The sequence below is a fragment of the Nelusetta ayraudi genome, unplaced genomic scaffold (genome assembly GCF_046127955.1).
Source record: "Nelusetta ayraudi isolate G7.1 ecotype Tasmania unplaced genomic scaffold, CSIRO-AGI_Nayr_v1 ptg000011l, whole genome shotgun sequence".
NCBI lineage: Eukaryota > Metazoa > Chordata > Actinopteri > Tetraodontiformes > Monacanthidae > Nelusetta > Nelusetta ayraudi.
This window is the reverse complement of record NW_027466061.1, coordinates 23,658,137-23,677,872: the sequence shown is the minus strand read 5'-3', so window position 1 is coordinate 23,677,872 and position 19,736 is coordinate 23,658,137. Positions and strand designations below refer to the sequence as shown.

The 19,736-nt window shown below is 46.3% G+C and overlaps 1 protein-coding gene and 2 long non-coding RNA genes across 4 annotated transcripts in view; 1 reads left to right on the top strand and 2 right to left on the bottom strand.

Moving 5' to 3' along the window:
* The window catches only part of LOC142884180 (uncharacterized), a 145,566-nt gene that overhangs the window by 78,117 nt on the left and 47,713 nt on the right, over window positions 1-19,736 (bottom strand). The window lies entirely within an intron of this gene.
* jakmip2 (janus kinase and microtubule interacting protein 2) overlaps window positions 1-19,736 on the top strand; it is a 32,934-nt gene that overhangs the window by 10,371 nt on the left and 2,827 nt on the right. For both annotated transcript variants that reach the window (XM_076019639.1, XM_076019640.1), the window contains exons 4-20: window positions 1,759-2,001; window positions 2,123-2,332; window positions 2,419-2,517; window positions 2,630-2,776; window positions 2,879-3,019; window positions 3,379-3,435; window positions 5,280-5,402; window positions 5,479-5,607; window positions 11,934-12,017; window positions 13,532-13,594; window positions 13,890-13,988; window positions 15,161-15,262; window positions 15,517-15,570; window positions 15,650-15,715; window positions 15,794-15,862; window positions 16,264-16,341; window positions 17,065-17,115. In XM_076019639.1, coding sequence (XP_075875754.1) covers window positions 1,759-2,001; window positions 2,123-2,332; window positions 2,419-2,517; window positions 2,630-2,776; window positions 2,879-3,019; window positions 3,379-3,435; window positions 5,280-5,402; window positions 5,479-5,607; window positions 11,934-12,017; window positions 13,532-13,594; window positions 13,890-13,988; window positions 15,161-15,262; window positions 15,517-15,570; window positions 15,650-15,715; window positions 15,794-15,862; window positions 16,264-16,341; window positions 17,065-17,115 — 1,815 coding nt within the window. The remainder of the gene's footprint in view (window positions 1-1,758; window positions 2,002-2,122; window positions 2,333-2,418; window positions 2,518-2,629; window positions 2,777-2,878; window positions 3,020-3,378; window positions 3,436-5,279; window positions 5,403-5,478; window positions 5,608-11,933; window positions 12,018-13,531; window positions 13,595-13,889; window positions 13,989-15,160; window positions 15,263-15,516; window positions 15,571-15,649; window positions 15,716-15,793; window positions 15,863-16,263; window positions 16,342-17,064; window positions 17,116-19,736) is intronic.
* On the bottom strand, window positions 46-19,329 carry LOC142884185 (uncharacterized). The gene is made up of 2 exons (XR_012926131.1): window positions 19,205-19,329; window positions 46-884 (listed from the first exon to the last, which is right to left on the bottom strand). It is a non-coding gene; the product is annotated as an uncharacterized LOC142884185 (long non-coding RNA).

Below are 19,736 nucleotides of genomic sequence, written 5' to 3'. Positions count from 1 at the left end.
TGAGCCTCGGCAGCGGGGACGGATCGTGTTGAGTTACTGTTATTGTATTAACCCTTTAGGCGCCATGGTCGCAAAATTGCGACAAGCGTCATTGCAGAATTAAACAGGCCATAGCGGCAAATATGGTGCTAAAAGTAGTTCCCACTTTACACCAGGAGATGGCAGACACCTGTGGCTTCAATCTGAGCAGCATCTGTGGGGGTGTTTATATTCAGATTTCGGAGTATAAAGAGAGAGAAAGCCTCAGTCGAGGAGATGAGGAAGTGGTTGTCGTGGGAGCAGAGAGAGAAAGACAGCGAATTTTACCGAGAATACATCGCCGAGAGGTTTGTACGTTGACGAAGTACTTCGTCAAGTAATGTCTGACTCAGATAACGAAGAAGAATATTCGCACTCTGACGATGATGTTCAGTCGTCCCGTTAGAGCGAAGTCTGCCGGTGCGTCTTTACCCAGCGGCAGCGAGTCGATGCGCCACGACAGTCACCAAGCAGCACATGCTTCGCCTCAGCGTGGCCGGGGTGTCGTGGGAGTAGTCGGAGAATGAGGATGAGGGGACGTGGTGGGGGAAACAGGAGTGCTCAAACACCGCTAATGGTGACGGAGGGCGCGGGGAGCTTAGTGATCAACGTGGTAGAAGCTGTGGGAGGAAACGCCCAGCCAGTGCCGGTGGAGGCAGCAGGGATGTTCGCGATCACAGTGTAAATTCCAGTGATGATGGCTGGGTCTGTTTGAGATATGTGGAAAATTATCAGAAGTGGATAAAACATTTTGATGAGCCTGTGGGGTATTGTGGAGACTGACATACAGATCCTTGACATCTGACATAATACAAAAACAAACAACCCCCAAAAAAATGTACTCCTTTCACAAAGTTTGGGTCACACTGAAGATTTTTCCTCAATTACAGTATGGCTTTATCTCTAACCACTTTCAATGACCAGAAGTTAACAAGCCACTATTACTGGGGTACCTGTGAATTTAACTCTTTCTTACTATTTTCCTAACATATATTTTAATGACGTCGAGTGGGAATGCATGTGCCGTATTCAAACTCCGCTAATAGAAGAGGTAAATTTAAACAGTGGATGAAGAAAAAAGAATACAAAATACGCAAAGCCCCGACTGCATGAAGAATGTCCCTTGTGTGCTGCCATGCAGTGAATGAACAGACAAAACTTTATTCACATGCTGCAAAGTTACAGTGAAACGTTACATGTTTCTGTATCATGTCATTGTTATAGTATTGCTAGAAACTATTATTAGTTTACATAAATGGGGGAGAAGGGGCTTTTCTACATTCAACATATTTTTCACACAAAAAAATAAAAATTACTTTATGGCTTGCTTGTCAGTTCAAGCTTACTTCAGCAAACGTTTTCTAGCGAAAGCAACACTAGCGATTCACTAAAAAATAGCAAATATTAGCTTAAACATGAATTCCAAGCGCTCATCAAATTCGCTCATCAAATACTATATATATGAAAGAAGACATTTTATAGAACACACAGAAAAAGTTGAATTCGCAGGCACTTCTGATTTTTGGTTTTGCCTGATTTGTCTAAAACACATTTTTCTGGTCTACGTGAATAACAAGAGCAACTGGATATCTGCTCCACTAGGTGGCGCGAAGTGATGCAAGGTTTGCAGGTGAACTGATGTCTTAACAGCTCAGTCTGTGGCTGAGTTGGTTCCTCCCAGGTTTGATGGATACACTCAAAGGTGTCCCACCTACCCCTACCCTCACATCTCTCCCCCAGGTGCGCACTGCGCTCACGCTGGAAGCCAAGGAGGAGGCCCGCCGGTTCTTCGACCAGGAGCGGGTCAAGCTGCTGCAGGAAATCGCTGAGCTCAAGTCCTCAAAGAAGCAGACGGACGAGGCACTCAGCAACATGATTCAGGCTGACAAGATGAAGGCTGGCGACCTGCGGGTGGAGCATCAGCAGCACCAGGAGCAGGTCTCCAAGATCAAGTGGGACTGCGAGAAGGACATCCGCCGACTGGTGCGTCCATACATCTGTCCTGCATGTTCTCTTGTAGGACTCGTCGAGCTCTACTTTCGCTTCTCCTGCTTGTGGATGTTGAAGAGCAGCGACTGTGCTTCCCCCGGCTGCCCCCCTGCAGGTGGATGAAATCAAATCCAAGGACCGCACTGTCTTCGCTCTGGAGAAGGAGCTGGAGTCCACTGCGGGCTTCCTGCAGAAGCTGCAGCTGCAGAAGGACGCCCTGGACGAGCAGCTCTTCCTGGTCAAGGAGGCCGAGTGTGGCCTGGGCAGCCCCAAGAGAGAGATTCCCGGCAGGGCCGGAGATGGAGCCGAGCACTGCGGGAGTCCGGTAAGACCGGGGCAGGAACAACGGCCTAGCCTCGCCCACCTCATCTCACCGTCTCAAAACCTGAATCCACTTCCTGTTTCTTGAAGGACCTGAGAAGGAACCAGCGGCGCATCGCCGAACTCAACTCCAGCGTCCGCAAGCTGGAGGACCGCAACTCGCTGCTGGTGGACGAGAGGAATGAACTGGTAGCGGAGCCGTAATGATGATGATGATGATGATGATGATGATGATGATGCTCCTGATGTGGCTCTGCCTACTCATTCACCCTCCCGTCCTCCCTCTCTCTCTCTACGGCAGCTCAAGCGTGTGCGCGAGGCCGAGAAGCAGTGCAAGCCGTTGCTGGACAGAAACAAGCTGCTGAGCAAGAGGAATGACGACCTGAGTCAGACCATCCAGAAGCTGGAGGAGAAACTCAAGAACCTGGCCAAGGAGAACCTGGACATGGTCAGAGGACAGGTCCAGGGACCTTCAGCGTCAGCAGGTGGTTGGGTGTGTGCAAACACTTATGATTCTGTGTGTGTGTGTGTGTGTGTGTCTGGTGGCTAGAAGGAGAAGATCAGCTCCCACCCTCCGCTAAAGAAGCTCAAGTCCCTAAATGACCTGGACCAGGCTCACGATGACCAGGAAGTGGCCTTCCTCAAGCTGCAGGTGCTGGAGCAGCAGAGTGTCATCGACGAGCTGACCCGAGTAGGTTCTCCACACCGCACGTCATGTGTTCCTGTGTGTGTGTGTGTGTGTGTGTGTGTGTGTGTGTGTGTGTGTGTGTGTGTGTGTGTGTGTGTGTGTGTGTGTGTGTGTTTGTGTGTGTGTTTGTGTGTGTGTGTGTGCAAGGGGGAAATCACACAAGCTACAAGTAAAGATCTGAGGTCATGGTGCCTTCAGGCTCAGGTGCCGTGTCACACAACACTGTTGTGTGTTAGCTTGTAGTCTGATTGCCCACAGTAAACACACAGTGGTTAATGACGGCCTAGACCTAGATTGTAAAGTTCATGTGAAGCTCTTGACTGGTATGTGAAATGTCCTACTGTGCTGTTTCCCTCCTGAAGGACCGAGAGAAACTTCTGAGAAAGAAACGGCACAAACGGAGCTCCAGGCCCATTAAGGTAGGACTCTGACCTCAGCCGACCTCAGCTGACGTCCTTCTGCCTGGTCAGTCAGTCTCAGTGTCAGAACCAACACAGCACAACAGAAGCCGTTCAAAGAGCCACTCAGTTTGTTCACGTGCACAGCTTAATCGAGCGATGCTCAAGTTCCGGTTTTTACCTCCTCGGTGGACTTCTGTCCCTGTCCCAGTTTACAAGCACCTGAGAAAGTTGAATCACTGGCGGGAACGTGTCCTACTCCCCAACACTATAGAGGGCGATACGAGTCATTTCAGCAAGTTAATTTCAGGCCCCTTTTCCAGTTGAGTTCAGTTCCTCTTATCCATCCATCCATCCATCCATCCATTCATCCATTTTTGATACCCGCTTATTCCTGGGCTCATGGTCCCGCGTGTCCGCTGAAGCCTATCCCAGCTGTCATAGGGAGAAGGCAGGGTGACACCCTGGACAAGTCAGTTGACCTCTTATGTTGCATAATAATGAACAACTGATCGCGATACAACACCGGTGTTATGTCCCTACTGGACTGGTTTCCAATGAGCTGGTTTCCAATTGAACTAGTTTCCTCACCAAACAGCTGCAGATGTGCTGCGCCACCATCAGTGCAAATTCACAAACATGCATGAGATAGTATTGGCGATTTTAAAGTCCCAGCCCACATTCTGCAACAGCGAATATCACTGCATACAAGTGAAATTAAAAAAGAAGGTAAGAAAGAAAATACGATATACAAAATTTGCGTCATTTTACTTAATTTCTCTTCAACAAATAATCAGTACATAATCTATTACCTGTTTTTAACTCTGTGAGCCACGGAGACTCACAGCAAGCACGGCTTTCCTAAGGGATTAGTGAATGAAAGTCATTATCCAGGTAACATTTTTAATTTGTGCTGGCCTGAAACAACTGCTTTCCCTCTGCAATCGTATTTTCTTTACTTTCAATAAAAAGCTCCAGTGACATGTACATTTGTGAATATTTTGACTGTCCGCGAACGAGGGCTGCAGCTATTCATTGAGGAAACCAGTTCAATTAAAACGAGTCGGGACAGAACACTGGCATTTTGGAACAACAGCAAGATGGATAACCATATATTTTTTTTCTTTTCCATCTTGTACATAATGTACAAGATGTTAAGAGAGATAAGGCGCACGCTGTCCTTCGTGGTCATGGTGATTTGGAGAAGCAGACAAGAAGGCTGTGTGCTGCTAGAGGTCTACAACATAACCAACAAAACCATGTCTTCACTTCTACTGACCCGGACCCCTCGTTCTTGTTGGACGTAGGTGCGGAGCGCAGACTGTTGGCAGGGGGTTGTATTGAAAGAGTCTTCTAACAAAGAATGGAGAGACAATTTCTGATTGATGCGCAGATCATTTGCAAAAACTTTGTGGCCTTGTGGAAGGTGTTTTGAGGCCTCCAGGAAGTAGCTTTACTATGCCAATTCCTCTCCAGATGACAACAGCCATTGTTCTGCCTAAACTGGTCAGTTGCGCAGAAGTAACGTGTCATTGCAAACCCGTGAGTGTGCAAATGAGCTGTGGAAAAGTTTATGTCACTGCTTCTGGGAAGGAATGATTTCCTCAGTTATATTCAAATATAAACTCATAAGAGCGCAGAGCGTTAAAAAAACGTGAGCCATTCTTTTGTTCGGGGGGGCAGTGTGGAGCGTGTGAACATGCATTGTCTAGTTCAGGAGTGGGCAAACTTTCTTTCTGGGCCACAATAGGTTGTAAAATGTGACAGAGGGCCTGGAGCAGGAGCAGATGGATCGACTGTTTTGGTGACCTACCTCATAGGAGGAAATAATATATCATTTGTGCGTCTCCGACTGTCCTCTGCAGAGGCACATCGTGGTGGACACCTTCTTCGGCTATGACGAGGAGTCCATGGACTCGGAGTCGTCGTCCGTGGCCTCCTTCCGCATGGACAGGACTCCGGCCACCCCTGACGAAGACCTGGAGATGGTGAGGACTCTCCCAGGAGGCTGCATGTCCGGCTGGATCAGGACGGTTGTTGAACTCCTTTTCTCACCGCTTACAGGGTCTGTCGGCTGAGGAGGCAGAGCTGCGCTTCTGTCAGCTGACCAGGGAGTACCAGGCCCTGCAGCGAGCCTACGCCCTGCTGCAGGAGCAGAAAGGAGGCCTGCTGGACGCCGAGATGGAGGCAAAGGTACGAAAACATCTCCTGGTTCAAGCTTCACTTATTCAAAACCAGCGCACTTCCACTGTACAGGAAGCTTCCATCACTTGGGTCACTGGGGTCACTGGGGCAAGGGTGGTCACTGGGGTCGTAAATATCGGTAATATCAATACCAAAAGTGAGCATCGGTGTCAGATTGATACTTGCTTGATGAGATCGATACTTTTATTGCACTTTTCTCCTCTAGAAGTTCAGCAAAATGCTGGAACTTCCTCACAGCATATTGGATATTTCCCCACTGTGGGATGAATAAAGGAATATCTTGGTATCTGTGTCCATATGACTATAGGGTCATGACTATAGGGTATGGACACCAAACCCTTCTCTCTGTGATTAAGACACCACAGATCTTCTCCCCGACCTTCACCGTATCTCCCGTGTTGCTTACAACAAAGACACATGTTGAGGAGAACGAGTAAAGCTCTTGTGTGGTCCACTGCAGGTCAGCCATGTTTTACAACCAGATCAGTGGGTGACTGTCTTGGAGCATTTTTGCGCCTCTGCGCTGTGAGTGAAGGGATGGCTCTGAACTCTGGCTGATGAGAAGCAAGTGTTTAATCTCTCGAGAGGAACAAGGGTATCCGAGACAAGCGGGTGTCAGACACAGTTGTTCACCAAACAAGTCTTTTATATCACAGAATAGACATGAACATGAGATGAAAAAACATAAGCATACAATGAGCAGATACATATGTCATTTGTTGAACACCTCCCCAACCATATCTGGATTTGCTCCAGACTCTGTGTCGCTAGAGAAAGATACAAACCCCTATCTGAGCTACTTGACGCCTTCGCCAATCTGTTTTGGTCAACCTGACCTAACATCGGTGCTAGAGAGGCTGCATATACTAAAGGCCTGCTGAAATGTCTCTACAAGTCCAGTTGTCACAAACCACATGATTCAACAACCCATAATGATTAATACTAAGATGATTATGAGCTAGTGGGTAAATAGTCAATCAACACGTCAACTATGAAAACAAAACAGGAAAAAGAAACAATCAACGCTAGAACATCACACATTATTCAGTAGGTCCTGTGTGAATCACACTGTGAATATTGGTTACATAATGGTTATACTCTCGACTGAGCACAAATTAAATATTGCTAATTAACTGAAGAGTAACATGACTACCTAAGCATTAATTTAAGTGTGCATGAATATGAAAGTGGGATGACCTCATCCACACAAGTATTGAAAGTAAAGATCACATCTCAGGCACCTTGTGGAGGCAATTAATTTAGGCATCAAATCAGAAATAAACTGTGACACCCAGGCTGCGTGAGTGGGGGCAACCAGGAGTTTCTCCTGGTTGTTGGGCCGCACCCACTTCCTGTCGGGTGCCAGCAGCCCCTCCCTGTTGGAGACCCCAGGAGAATGCTGCGGTGGAAGAGTAGCCATGATGTCTGCTGGTTGTTGTTGCACCTGCTGCTGATGAGGTGGAACAAGCCTATGTCCTTGGTCGTTAATAAAGCTTGCAAAGTTGAAGCAGGTGCCTTGCTCGCTCCCTCAGACAGTGGCCCTATGTGAGCAGGCTAGGCAGCCTGTGTGTGCGTGTGTGTATGCCCTCTTCAGGGTCAAGAGCCTGTTCTGTTTTCCACATTTGAAATACCTACCCCATTTCTTCAATCATTTGAATAGTTCCGAGTGTTTTTGTTTGTATTTCCATATATTTCATCCCGTTACCCTTTTAATTTCTGTTCCAACCCAGTAAGTTTTGACAGAGAAAATGACCCTTCTTTTGGAAACTTGAATTCATCATTCAATCATTCATCAGAAATTTTACAGAGAGTCCGGTCCATATTTATTTCTCATATTATCCACCAGAGGTCCTGAGGCCTCACAAACCTTGCCCTGAGAGGATCCCATATCCTGACTGTCGGATTCCCTAAATCCACTGCACTTCACTTGACCTGACTGTACTCTGCTGGTTCCCTCAACCGCCCCAAATTGACGTTCCCCAATTTTTTTTATTTTTAAAAAAAAATTTTTGTTGATGAGAAGCAAGTGTTTAATCTCATCAAGGGTATCTGAGACAAGCGGGTGTCCGACACAGTTGTTCACCGAACATCATGAGTACAAGTCTTTTAAACCACAGAATAGACATAAACATGAGATGAATAAACATGAGCATACACTGAGCAGATACATATGTAATTTGTTGAACACCTCCCCAACAATATCTGGATTTGCTCCAGACTCAGTCTCGGTGGACAAAGATACAAACCCCTACCTGAGCCACTTGACGCCTTCACCAATCTGTTTTGGTCAACCTGACCTAACATCGGTGCTAGAGAGGCTGCATATACTAAAGGCCTGCTGAAATGTCTCTACAAGTCCAGTTGTCACAAGCCAAATGATTCAACAATAATTATTATTATTTTTTTCAAATATATTTATTGAGCATCGGCAACAGAAAAAAGAATTACATACATGAAAGACACGTGTAAGATACAAACCGGTGCTTCCCTTTTTTTTTTTTCTTCTTCAAATTTCCCACTCACCCTCCCTCCCACCACCCATCCCCCCACACCCCCACCCACTATTCCCTGAGGTTGCCCGTGTTAAGTGGGAGAACAATTAAATAAATAAATAAATAAACAGAGGAGAAAAAAAACTAAACAAAAACCCATTGCAAAGGAATTTAAGAAAAGCATAAAAACATAAACAAAGACTGGCAATAAGGAAATGAGTGAGAAAAACAAAGGAGAGAGAAAAAAAAAGATATGACACACGCACACGCACACACACAAAAAAGCAGATGATCGGTTGCAAATTAGTGAAAATAACATCAGGCCTCTACATCATCTGGCTTAATGTCCAGTGAGTCAATAATGGACAGCAGTGGGTTCCAGGTGCAGGTGAATTTTCTGAGGGAGCCCTTAAGGATAAATCTCAGCCTCTCCAGTTTTAAATTCTGTAAGACTTCCCTGATCCACCTGTCATAAGAAGGGGGAGAGGCCTGTTTCCAGCAAAGCAGAATTAGACGTCTGGCAATCAGGGTGCAAAAAGCCATAGAGTGACCCACTTCAGGCTTTGGTGTTTTCAGACTGTGGACACCAAAAAGAGCAGAAAGAGGGTGTGGGTCTACGTCTAGACAATAGGCCGCACCAAGAGTATTGAATATTTTAGACCAGAAATCAGCCAATTTTGTACATGACCAGAACATGTGAACAAGGTCTGCAGGGGACTGTCTGCACCTAGGACAGGCATCAGTAACATTGGGATAAAACTTAAATAGTCTGTGATTTGTATAGTATATCCTATGTAGAAGTTTGGATTGTATCAGCCCATGTCGGGCACAAATGGAGGAATTATGGACTAAATCCAAAATATTGTCCCATTTATCGTCTCTGATGGGTCCCAGGTCACGTTCCCATTGATCTCTTGTTTGTTGGGGAAAGAGTGAAGTGGAGGAGTTCAGGGCATTGTAGGTGCGAGAAACTGACCCTGACAGATTGGGGTTCAATAAAAGAAGGGTGCCAACTAACGTCTGTTGGGGAAGATTCGGGAAGTCAGGGAACTCAGCCTGAACATAGTGCCTTAATTGAAAGAATCGAAAGAGGTGGGAGGCTGGAAGGTTAAATTTATAGGCCAAGTCGGTAAAAGACATGATACTATTCTTGTACAGGTCTTTGATAGATGCAATACCCCTTTCATTCCAGATGCAAAATGTAGGGTCGATCACAGACGATTTGAAACTGTGATTACAAAATACTGGGGCAAGAGTGGATGAGTGTAGTATCTGAATCTATGCATATGACCTCATGTGTTCTTATGTGTATGGCCTGATGTGAACTCAGCAGTGAACCCGCTGCTGCACTCCTTCCCTAAGGACGTCAGGGTCCATATATGGTCTTGTTGTTGCCAACGTCCACCAAATTGAAACCAGATGGTCATTGGGGGTGCAACTATGGAATGTATACATTCTCCCTCACTTCTAGCATCTTCCTCCCTGGTTGCTGGGAGGTATAAAAGGTGATGGGAACAAAGCATCATCGGAGTTGCTCACATCTGGCCCAGAGACATCCCCAGGCTTTCCATGGTGCCTGTCTGACTTTTGACTTCTTTGAAATAAACCAGTTTTTATCCAACTAAGTCTGTGTCAGTGAAGACTCCTTCAACATCTACATCACCTGAATCCACCAGAAGAATTCACCACATGAGCAAAGCAGACCAAAGTGCTTCCTGAATTGTGACCAAATCCTAAATGACTGAGTGACCACTGGGTTGATACTACTATCATTAACCGACACTGGAAGTTGGGAGCATAGCCACGATCGCAAAGAGTTTTGAGAAGAGGAGCTTTCTAGTTGGACCCAGGCAATGCGAGTGGCGTAAGCATCATCGGTCCAGTACAGAAGTTTTTGTATGTTGGCTGCCCAGTAATAGTACATTAAATTGGGAAGGGCAAACCCTCCCATCTGTTTAGGGAGCTGCAAAATATTCTTCTGCATACGAACTGGTTTATTGCCCCAAAGAAACTTTGAAATCATCCTGTCCACTTTAGCAAAAAACTTCTTCGAAATAAGAACTGGGATGTGTAGGAATAGGTACAGGAACTTTGGGAGAATGGTCATTTTGATTAGGTTAATCCTGCCAGCTAAGGAAAGCGGCAGGGAAGACCATCTGTGGAGGTCCTCCCCGACTTTTTTGAGCAAAGGAACAAAATTACTTTTGAAGGTGTCCGTTAGGGAACCCGTGACGAAAATACCTAAATATTTAAATCCTTGATCCGCCCAGCGATAAGGAGCTGCGTTTTCTGGCAGTTTTCTTACCAAATTATTAATGGGAAACAACTCGCTCTTATCAAAATTCAGTTTGTAGCCTGATAACTGACCAAATTGTTTCAGAATGTCTAGAATTACAGGTAGCGAAGTAGAGGGGTTGGATACATAAAGTAACAAGTCATCGGCATACAAAGAAAGTTTGTGCGTGGATCCCTGACGCACAATGCCCTCAAATTTTTCCTCAGATCTCAGCCATATGGCCAGAGGCTCAATGGCAATCGCAAACAATAAAGGGGACAAAGGACACCCATGCCTTGTGCCACGATGGAGTTGAAAAGGGAGTGAGAATACCTCATTTGTTTGCACTGAGGCAACAGGGGAAGAATACAACAATTTAACCCATGAAATAAAACCCTCACCAAGACCAAATCTGCTCATCGCATCAAAAAGAAACTCCCACTCAACTCGGTCAAACGCCTTCTCGGCGTCGAGTGCCACCACCACCTCAGGGTGGAACAATACCAGAACAGTCATTGTTCGCCAAAGTTTACGATTTGTGGCAAGACGCCAAAAATTGCTGAGCTTCCTTCACCGTGAAAAGTCGCCGTTTCCCCCTGTCTTGATAAACAGGCGCGCTGGATACAATAGTGAGGGACTGAGCTTCAAATTGTACAACTGACGCATGACATCCTTGTATTCGGTGCGTTGCTCCATCACCACGGGACAGTAATCGTCGTAGATGTACACCGGCTTACCATCATATTTCAGGTCGTTTCGCTTTGCACGGGCAGCATGAATTACGATGTCCTTGGTCTGGAACTTGTGGAAGCAGACGATACCTTGTCTGGGTTTACCTCCCTCTGCCGGTTTTGGTCTAAGAGATCGGTGAGCCCTATCGAGTTCGGGGGGAGGAGACAGCACATCTTCGCCCAGTATGTCCACCAGCAGTTTGGAAAATAAATACGTTGGCCGCGTCCCTTCGACAGCTTCTGGTATTCCGATGAGGCGCACGTTACACCGTCTGCTTCTTCCCTCCAGGTCCGTGACTCTCGCCCTTAGCTTGGCATTGTCGTCAGCCATGTTGGTTACCTGAGATTCCAAGAGCGGTAGTTGGTTCATCCCAGATTCCAGATCGGAAATACGCTGTTCATGGTTGTTGATTGTGGTCTGCAAGCCGTCCAGTTTCGAGTCAATTGAAGCAAGCTTGTTTTCGAATCTAGCGGACAGCGAGTCAGGTTTCGTGAGGAGGTCCGCTCGTAGCTCAGCTAGCATGCTAGCCAAAGTGCCGTTGTCAATGGCTGTATCGGCTGGAGCAAGTTGTTCTTTTTTCGTCGATTTACTTGATTTGGACGTCATACTGGAAGTCGAAGGTGGATGAGGCGCAAATCAAAAACGTATCAGTTGTAAACTTCAGCAGAATTAAACAAAATTAATTGTTGAAATAGAGACAGTGTGGCGGGAGCTCGAAAAAACGCAGCTACTCCATTACATCCGCCAACCAGAAGTCCATTCAACAATAATTTTTCCACCACAGTGACCCACTTCATTTTGAACTGATCCCACAGGCTCAAGAGCAGCTCCAGGCCGAAGTTATCAGGTACAAAGCCAAGATTGAAGACCTGGAGAAGGAGCTGACACTGAAGGGACAGGTGGGCAAACATCACAAATGTCATCATCATCATTATCATAACATCACAAAACATCACAAATAAATTGAAAAAAAAAACAAGAATCAGCATTGTCACAGTGAGGTCCTGGAGTAACCGCCTGGTTCCATTCGGCTGCTCACCCATTGTGAAGTTGACCAAGAGGAGTCAAGGCCTGAGAACAACAGCCAGGGAAGATATTTTGACAAAAAAAACTCTTGGCAGACAGTGGAGCCCCGTGGATGGAATAACCAGTGAGCACTGCAGTCCTTAGCTCCACCTCCTGGTGTGCGATCAGGATCAGACGTCTGGCAGCAGCTCCTTCCTCAACACATGATGCAGCTCAGAGGTGCAGATGATCAGAAGTCCTCAAACCTTCAGTGAGATGCCGAGACCGTGTGTGTGTGTGTGTGTGTGTGTGTGTGTGTGTGTGTGTGTGTGTGTGTGTGTGTGTGTGTGTCCAGATTTCTCTCTGCACAGATGTGCTTCAACATTGTTCAGTGTTGTTCAAAATTCGATATCCACCACTGTCAGTGCTCAGTATTTACTCAGAGCTTTAGGGTCTTGGACCCTCTGACCTTCTTCCAGAAGTCTTCAGAGGTCTCTTCTTGAACGTAGAAAAGGGACTTTCTGTGGAATGGAGTCAGGTAACTCCATACTTCCACCATTTGGGGAACGAGACAGGAGAAGAGTTCCAGCTGGAGGTTTATTTAGAGCCATAGCAGACCAGAGGGAGCATCAAGGAAGCAGGAAGTGGCTGGAATCAGCTATGATGTTCAAGCCTGAAGCTCCAGTTTCTGGACCTCTGTCCATCTGCCTGTCTGGTCCTGGAAGAGTCCTACCTGTAACCTGCAGGCAACTGCACTCCATCTGGACCATCTGGCCTCCACCTCCTGCTGATGTGTGTGTGCGTGTGTGTGTGTTGGTGTGTGTGTGTGTGTGTGTGTGTGTGTGGGGGGGGGGGGGGGGGGGGGGGAGGCCAGAGGCCTGAGATGGTGAGTGCAGAGCTGGTCCGGAACCTCCAGACTGGATAACCTCATTCTGCAGGAGGCCCCCACCGTGTCGTCAGGAGAACCTCAGCACCAACTTCCTCCCAACTTCCTCATCTGGTCTGCTGCTGCTGCTAGTTGTGGGTCTGTCTGTGGCAGGAGAACATTTGAGTCCCAGCCTGAAGCTAGTCGGAACCTCCAGCCTCGCTGGTCCTCTGCTGGACTTGATGGAGGCACACTCTTGAAGTGACTCGTGAGTTTTTTAAGACGAGTGGAGCCAGTGAGTCAGTTCAGGAAACCAGACTGGAGCATTGAAACCACCCAGTCCCTCAACTCTCCCTGTCTCACTGCCCTACATTGTTGCTGCACGTGACTTTAGCCCTTCCCCCTCCCCCCACCTGCAGGCTCCAGGGTGGTGTGTCTGGACGCCAAACATCTCACATACATTTGCTGCTGTAATAAACATTTTGACGGTGAGCTTTGTGTGAGTGTGAGAGCCCAACTGACCCTGATCTGAACCTCCAACAGGACTCCAAGTGGGTGGAGGAGAAGCAGCTCTTCCTGCGAAGGAACCAGGAGCTCTTGGAGAAGGTAAAGCACCACCACCACCAATGAGTTTATAAATATATATATGTGTGTGTATATATGTATACACACACATATATATATGTGTGTGTATATGTCATATATATATGACATAAGTCTTCTTCAAGTTGATGATGTAAATACCATCACGTTTCCTCTTGTACACGTACTGATCCATCTGGAAGTCCAAGTTGGTGCCTCCCAAATGGGTTCCTGCCGCCAGGAACTTCAGCACATCCTCCTCCTTCATTTGTTGTATATTGTGTGTGTGTGTGTGTGTGTGTGTGTGTATGTGGTCCAGGTGGACAAGATGCACTCAGAGTGCAGTCAGCTGCAGCAGGAACTGCAGGACTCCAAAGACCAGAATGAGCTGTTGGAGTTCCGGATCCTGGAGCTGGAGGTGAGGAGAAACCTTCTTCTTCATCTTCTTCTTTTTCTGAGAAACACACCTTCTTCTAACTGGGGAACCGATTTAGGACAACCAGACTGTCCGCATGCTAATGAGAATAAGACACGGACATTAAAGGTACCTTTCTACCCAGTTCCATCACAGATATACTCCAGTTCAGTTCCATCATGACGCTGAGTGAAACCACAATGAAAAAACAGAAAATTCATACTTCCATGTGGTGGGCATTTTCAAGCTCTTTTGCCCTCCCCCTTTCCAAGTGTTTGGGGGAAGTGAGGACCCTGATTATTTCGAAATGCAGAACTTTGGCATTCTCGTCCAATTTGAGTCGCACCCCTCGTATTTTCTCACTTCGTCGCACGTGTCGAGTGGACGGAAGCACCATGAAACCCTGCTGGACATTCCGACCAGGTCAGGTGACCTTTAGTGAAGGTGTTCAGAAGAAGAAAAAATACCTTACAGACACTTTTAGTGACAACTCTGCGTGTGTGTGTGTGTTTGTGTGTGTGTGTGAGTGAGTTTGGCTTTGTCTCCTGCTGTATGTGTGTGTGTGAGAGAAAGAGAGCGCTCAACTTTGTCTCCTGCTGTGTGTGTGTGTGTGTATGCATGTGTGTGTGTGTGTGTGTGTGTGAGTGAGTTTGGCTTTGTCTCCTGCTGTATGTGTGTGTGTGAGAGAAAGAGAGCGCTCAACTTTGTCTCCTGCTGTGTGTGTGTGTGTGTGTGTGTGTGTGTGTGTGTGAGTGAGTTTGGCTTTGTCTCCTGCTGTATGTGTGTGTGTGAGAGAAAGAGAGCGCTCAACTTTGTCTCCTGCTGTGTGTGTGTGTGTGTGTGTGTGTGTGTGTGTGTGTGAGTGAGTTTGGCTTTGTCTCCTGCTGTATGTGTGTGTGTGAGAGAAAGAGAGCGCTCAACTTTGTCTCCTGCTGTGCGTGTGTGTGTGTATGCATGTGTGTGTGTGTGTGTGTGTGTGCCGTGGTCACCTGACTAGCACAAATGGGGTCAATGAGGTCGTCTGCTGTTTTTTTAGTCTGAGTCTTGGTGACGCCCTTGTTAAAAATGCAGCTCCCCTATCGCTGTCCTCTGGACGAGCCAGAGCAGCAGATGTTGGGTGGACTCTCCCAGGCAGCGCTGTGTGTGTGTGTGTAACCACTTGTATTCTGACACAGGAGCGTGAGAGACGCTCTCCTCCCTTCAACCACCTGAGGATGCACCCCTTCTCCGAGGGAGTGAGTGCCTTGCAGATCTACTGCATGAAGGAGGGCGTGAAGGTATCTCACACTGCTCTCTGCCCCGGAGGTTCTCCAGTCAGCAGCAGCCTCACTTTCACTCTCACCCTCTTCTTTCAAAAATCAAATCAAAAATCTTGTTCTTCTTCTTCTTCTTCTTCTTCTTCTTCCTCTTCCTCCTCTTCCTCTTCTTCCTCTTCCTCTTCCTCTTCCTCTTCCTCCTCTTCTTCTTCCTCTTCTTCCTCCTCCTCTTCCTCCACCTCTTCCTCCTCTTTCTCCTCCTCCTCTTCCTCCAGGACGTCCGCATCCCAGACCTCATCAAACTGCTGGACATTCTGGGAGACAACGGGGTGAGTGTCGGCGCCGCCACAAGTGTGTGTGGTTCGAGAGGTCAGAGCGTTTAATGGAGATGTTTTCTATTCTGGGCAGAATCTGAGGAACGAGGAGCAGGTGGCCATCATCCAGGCCAGCACGGTGCTGTCGCTGGCAGAGAAGGTGAATTCCGAGGGTCTCGGCTGACCCATGGCTTCAAGTCAAAGGCTCTTCACCTTCTGTTGTTCTGTCTCTCCCTAGTGGATCCAGCAGATCGAGGGAACCGAGGCAGCGTTGCATCAGAAGATGATGGACCTTGAAATCGAGATGGTGAGTCACAGGAACGCGGTGAATGGTTTTCACTCCACTGATAGTTTGAAGCTGCCGTGAAAACTAGTTACTGTACTATTTTAAATTTTGATTGTTTGATTTTAATTATTTGATTTTAATTGTTTAATTTAACTTTCATTAATTTAATTTACTAAGTAAATTAACTAAGAAATTTAGTTTAAAGCAGCTGTAAACACTTGTTAATTTATTTTTTTTAATTTTAATATAGTATTAATATAATAGTATAATATTATAATATAATAATAAGTATTCTATTTTAATTTTTAGTTGAAGTCTTTTTTTCTGCTGACCAGTTCCACCAGTTCTAACTCTGGATTTAAGGGGCGGGGCGTTCATGTTCTCTGCTCAACCGTTTCTCCTGACCTTGTTGTTCTTCACAGGAGATGTTCTGCAAGCAGAAGGGCTACCTGGAGGAGGAGCTGGACTACAGGAAGCAGGCCTTGGACCAGGCCTATATGGTGCGTGTCTGTCTGTCCGTCCCTCCCTCTGTCTGTTTGTCTTTCTCTCCATCTGTCTGTCTGTCCCTCCGTCTGTCTGTATGTCCCTTCATCTGTCTGTTTGTCCATTTGTCTGTCTTTGGGCCCCTACACACTGAACGGCGGTAAGCGCAGCGTGGCGGCAGCGCACCCATTCATTGTGGTTTGTGCTGCGACGGCGCAAGACCAACAAGCCACGCAGGGAGCGGTGCGCAAGGGTGGGGTTTGCCGCCCTTGCGTGCCACAATACTTTGCACATTCAATAGGAGAGAAGCCGGTTCTGAAAAAAAGAAAGGAACTGCCCAGGTTGAGAGCTACAGCCGAGGAAAAAGTCTCCTCCGTAATGGCATTAAAGCCAGTGCTTCTTGCTGCGCCGACGACGGGGACATGGTTTTTCCACGCACGTACTCGGAACCGAAAGCGCGCAGTGGTGAAAAGACTCCTGCTCTGTCGCTAGCAATTTGCGTCCTGCTCTGCATCTGGGCACTTTTTATTCCAGAACTGGCTTCTCTCCTATTGGACGCGCCAAATGTCATCACAGCGCTCTGCGCCTGTCTGCGCCATGCAGCGCTACAGACCGAGGCAAAAACGGATTCAGTGTGAAAGGGGCCCTTTCCCTCTCTCTGTCTGTCTGTCTGTCCCTCCATCTGTCTCTCCATCTGTCTGTCTGCTGATGCACTAACTTTTCTCTCCTCACACCGACAGCAAATCCAGGAGCTGGAGGCAACACTGTACAATTCGCTGCAGCAGGACAAGGTAGAGGGAGCTGCACCTTCACACACACACCCACACACACACACAATGGGCTGAAAGATTATGGAAAACAATCTAATTGCATTTTTTTTTTTTGTTAATTAAATTTGCCATTATTTTTATCTTTTTCTCAAACAAACAAAAAAATTGTCTGGATTATAATAAACAGTATCAGATTTATTATACATATTTTTTTCCCTAGGCTAATGTAAAGACAAAGGCAAATGAATGAATTACTATGAAAAACCCTTTATTTATCTGCTAGTTGTAAACTTATGAAATACTTTGATGTTGTCTTAGCTCTAAGCATTGACCACAACAACGTAACAAAATTCTGTCAGACATCTATGGTGTAAGCATTAGTGTAAACCAGTAATAAATTACACAAATTTAGGTGTAGATTACGGCAATAATACAAACAAATCTGTAGCTGTACCACTTCAACATTTAAAACTTTTCATGAAACATGATATGTAAACATTTGGACTGTACTTAAACACTTAACTTAAGTAGTCAGTGTATAATTAAATGAATTAAAATAGAATACGCACATAAAAGAATAAAGCTTACCAGCTTTTCAGTCAATAACATCACACATGTTAAAGAGCAGGAAAAGTAAGGAGAACAAACATGTGCTTAAACTGGACACTTTTTAGGTAAATCAAAATAAATAAGTGTATGCTCTTATTACACCTTAAGAACACGGATGAAAATATTAGATTCACAGATTTTTTGCTAGGAAAACCAGCATGTTGACCTTTACTGGTTTTAAAGATGAGCGAGTGCAAGTCACGATATTCCCTTCAGCACTGGGGTTGGAAATTGAATTTGCGCTAACGTCCCGGCGCATTTTTTCGCTGACCGGGAGGCGGGGGGCAGAGCGCGCTATCGCTATCGCGGAGAGACAGAGACACGCAGCGGGCCGGATGTGGACCGCGGGCCGTAGTCTGCCCATGCCTGGCTTGGAATGATCTTGTTTAATACTAGCAGAGAAAATGTAGATACTGAAATGATCACTTGAGTCTCAGAGTCGTTTATTATAAGACAAGAATATCCGCACAACTTAAATCCACACAGAGCCAAAACAGCAACATCTTCATTCAACTGGTGTTAACATGCTAGCACATTAAAATCGCTATCAGGACCAAACTTACGAGGCAGAATTGCTGCTCCTTAAGTGTAGCTGCCAGCGAACACAAAACACAAGCATTACATGGAGTTAGCGGTGGTGGCTAACAGTTTATCGACACGATTCAGCGGCTGTACTTTGTAAATAACCTTAAAACTAAAGTGGCTTGAGGTCATAATATGTTTAGTCCTCATACATGTTTTCAAATATTGCCGTGGCTGACAATTCTCTCGTCGTCCACCGGGTGAGTGGAGGTTGCCTCCCTCCCATTGCCCACCAAGCCGACATTGCACCCATGAGGTTGAACAAACCTCAACATTTTTTCTGTTTGTCCCACTCCAACTGTTGTATGCCTTGGTGCTTCAGTATTCGCTCGACATTTTTTTCTTTTTTTAATTTCTCTTGACGCTGTACTGCTGCCACCAGCTGCAAAACCAGGATTGTGGGTCACTCCGTCTGTGCAGCTGTCTTTGAGCTTTTTCCTCAGCCACCGATAACAAAACGTCTGCAGCTCTTCGTTCGCGGTAGTGGTACAGTTTCATCAGCGGTTCAGTTTTTAACCCTTTAGGCGCCATGGTCGCAAAATTGCGACAAGCGTCATTGCTGAATTAAACAGGCCATAGGGGCAAATATGGTGCTAAAAGTAGTTACCACTTTACACCAGGAGATGGCAGACACCTGTGGCTTCAATCTGAGCAGCATCTGTGGGGGTGTTTATATTCAGATTTCGGAGTATAAAGAGAGAGAAAGCCCGCCTCAGTCGAGGAGACGAGGAAGTGGTTGTAGTGGGAGCAGAGAGAGAAAGACAGCCAGTGCTGGTGGAGGCAGCAGGGATGTTCGTGGTCACCCTGTAAATTACAGTGATGATGGCTGGGTGAGCCTGTGGGGTATTGTGCAGACTGACATACAGTCCCTGACATTTGACATAATACAAAAACAAACAAACTAAAAGTTTGGGTTTACTGAAGATTTTTCTCAATTACAGTCTGGCTTTATCTCAAACTAATTTCAAGTCACAGCCATTTGAAATCTTGATATCAAAATTGAGTATTTTCTTGAAAAAAATTCTGGCGCTTAAAGGATTAATACGTGAAGATGTAAAAATCCACATGTGGGGCATTTAAAAATGGCGTTGTTTTTTTTTTTGTTAGATTTTGGATGACCTCTTTAGGTAGCTGCAGGGGGGGGGGGCAAGGCAGGTTCTGCACAACACCAGACGTTGCACAATATCGCCTATTTTGTGACCAAAGTAATTCCACACAACGGACGTGCTACTCCTCTTTTGGTTCTGCTTCTGTCGAGCTTGAGGCTATTGTGCAACAAGTGAAAGCGCAGTACCTACTTTGCTTTGCTTGGTGGCGCTCTCAAGTGTCGTGACCAGATCTCGTGCCGCAGCCTTTGTGGTTAGAAAATCTTGTTTTGTCCTATCGCGATATTATCGCAAATGCAAGTTATTGTTCAGCCGTAACACACACACACACACACAAACAAACAC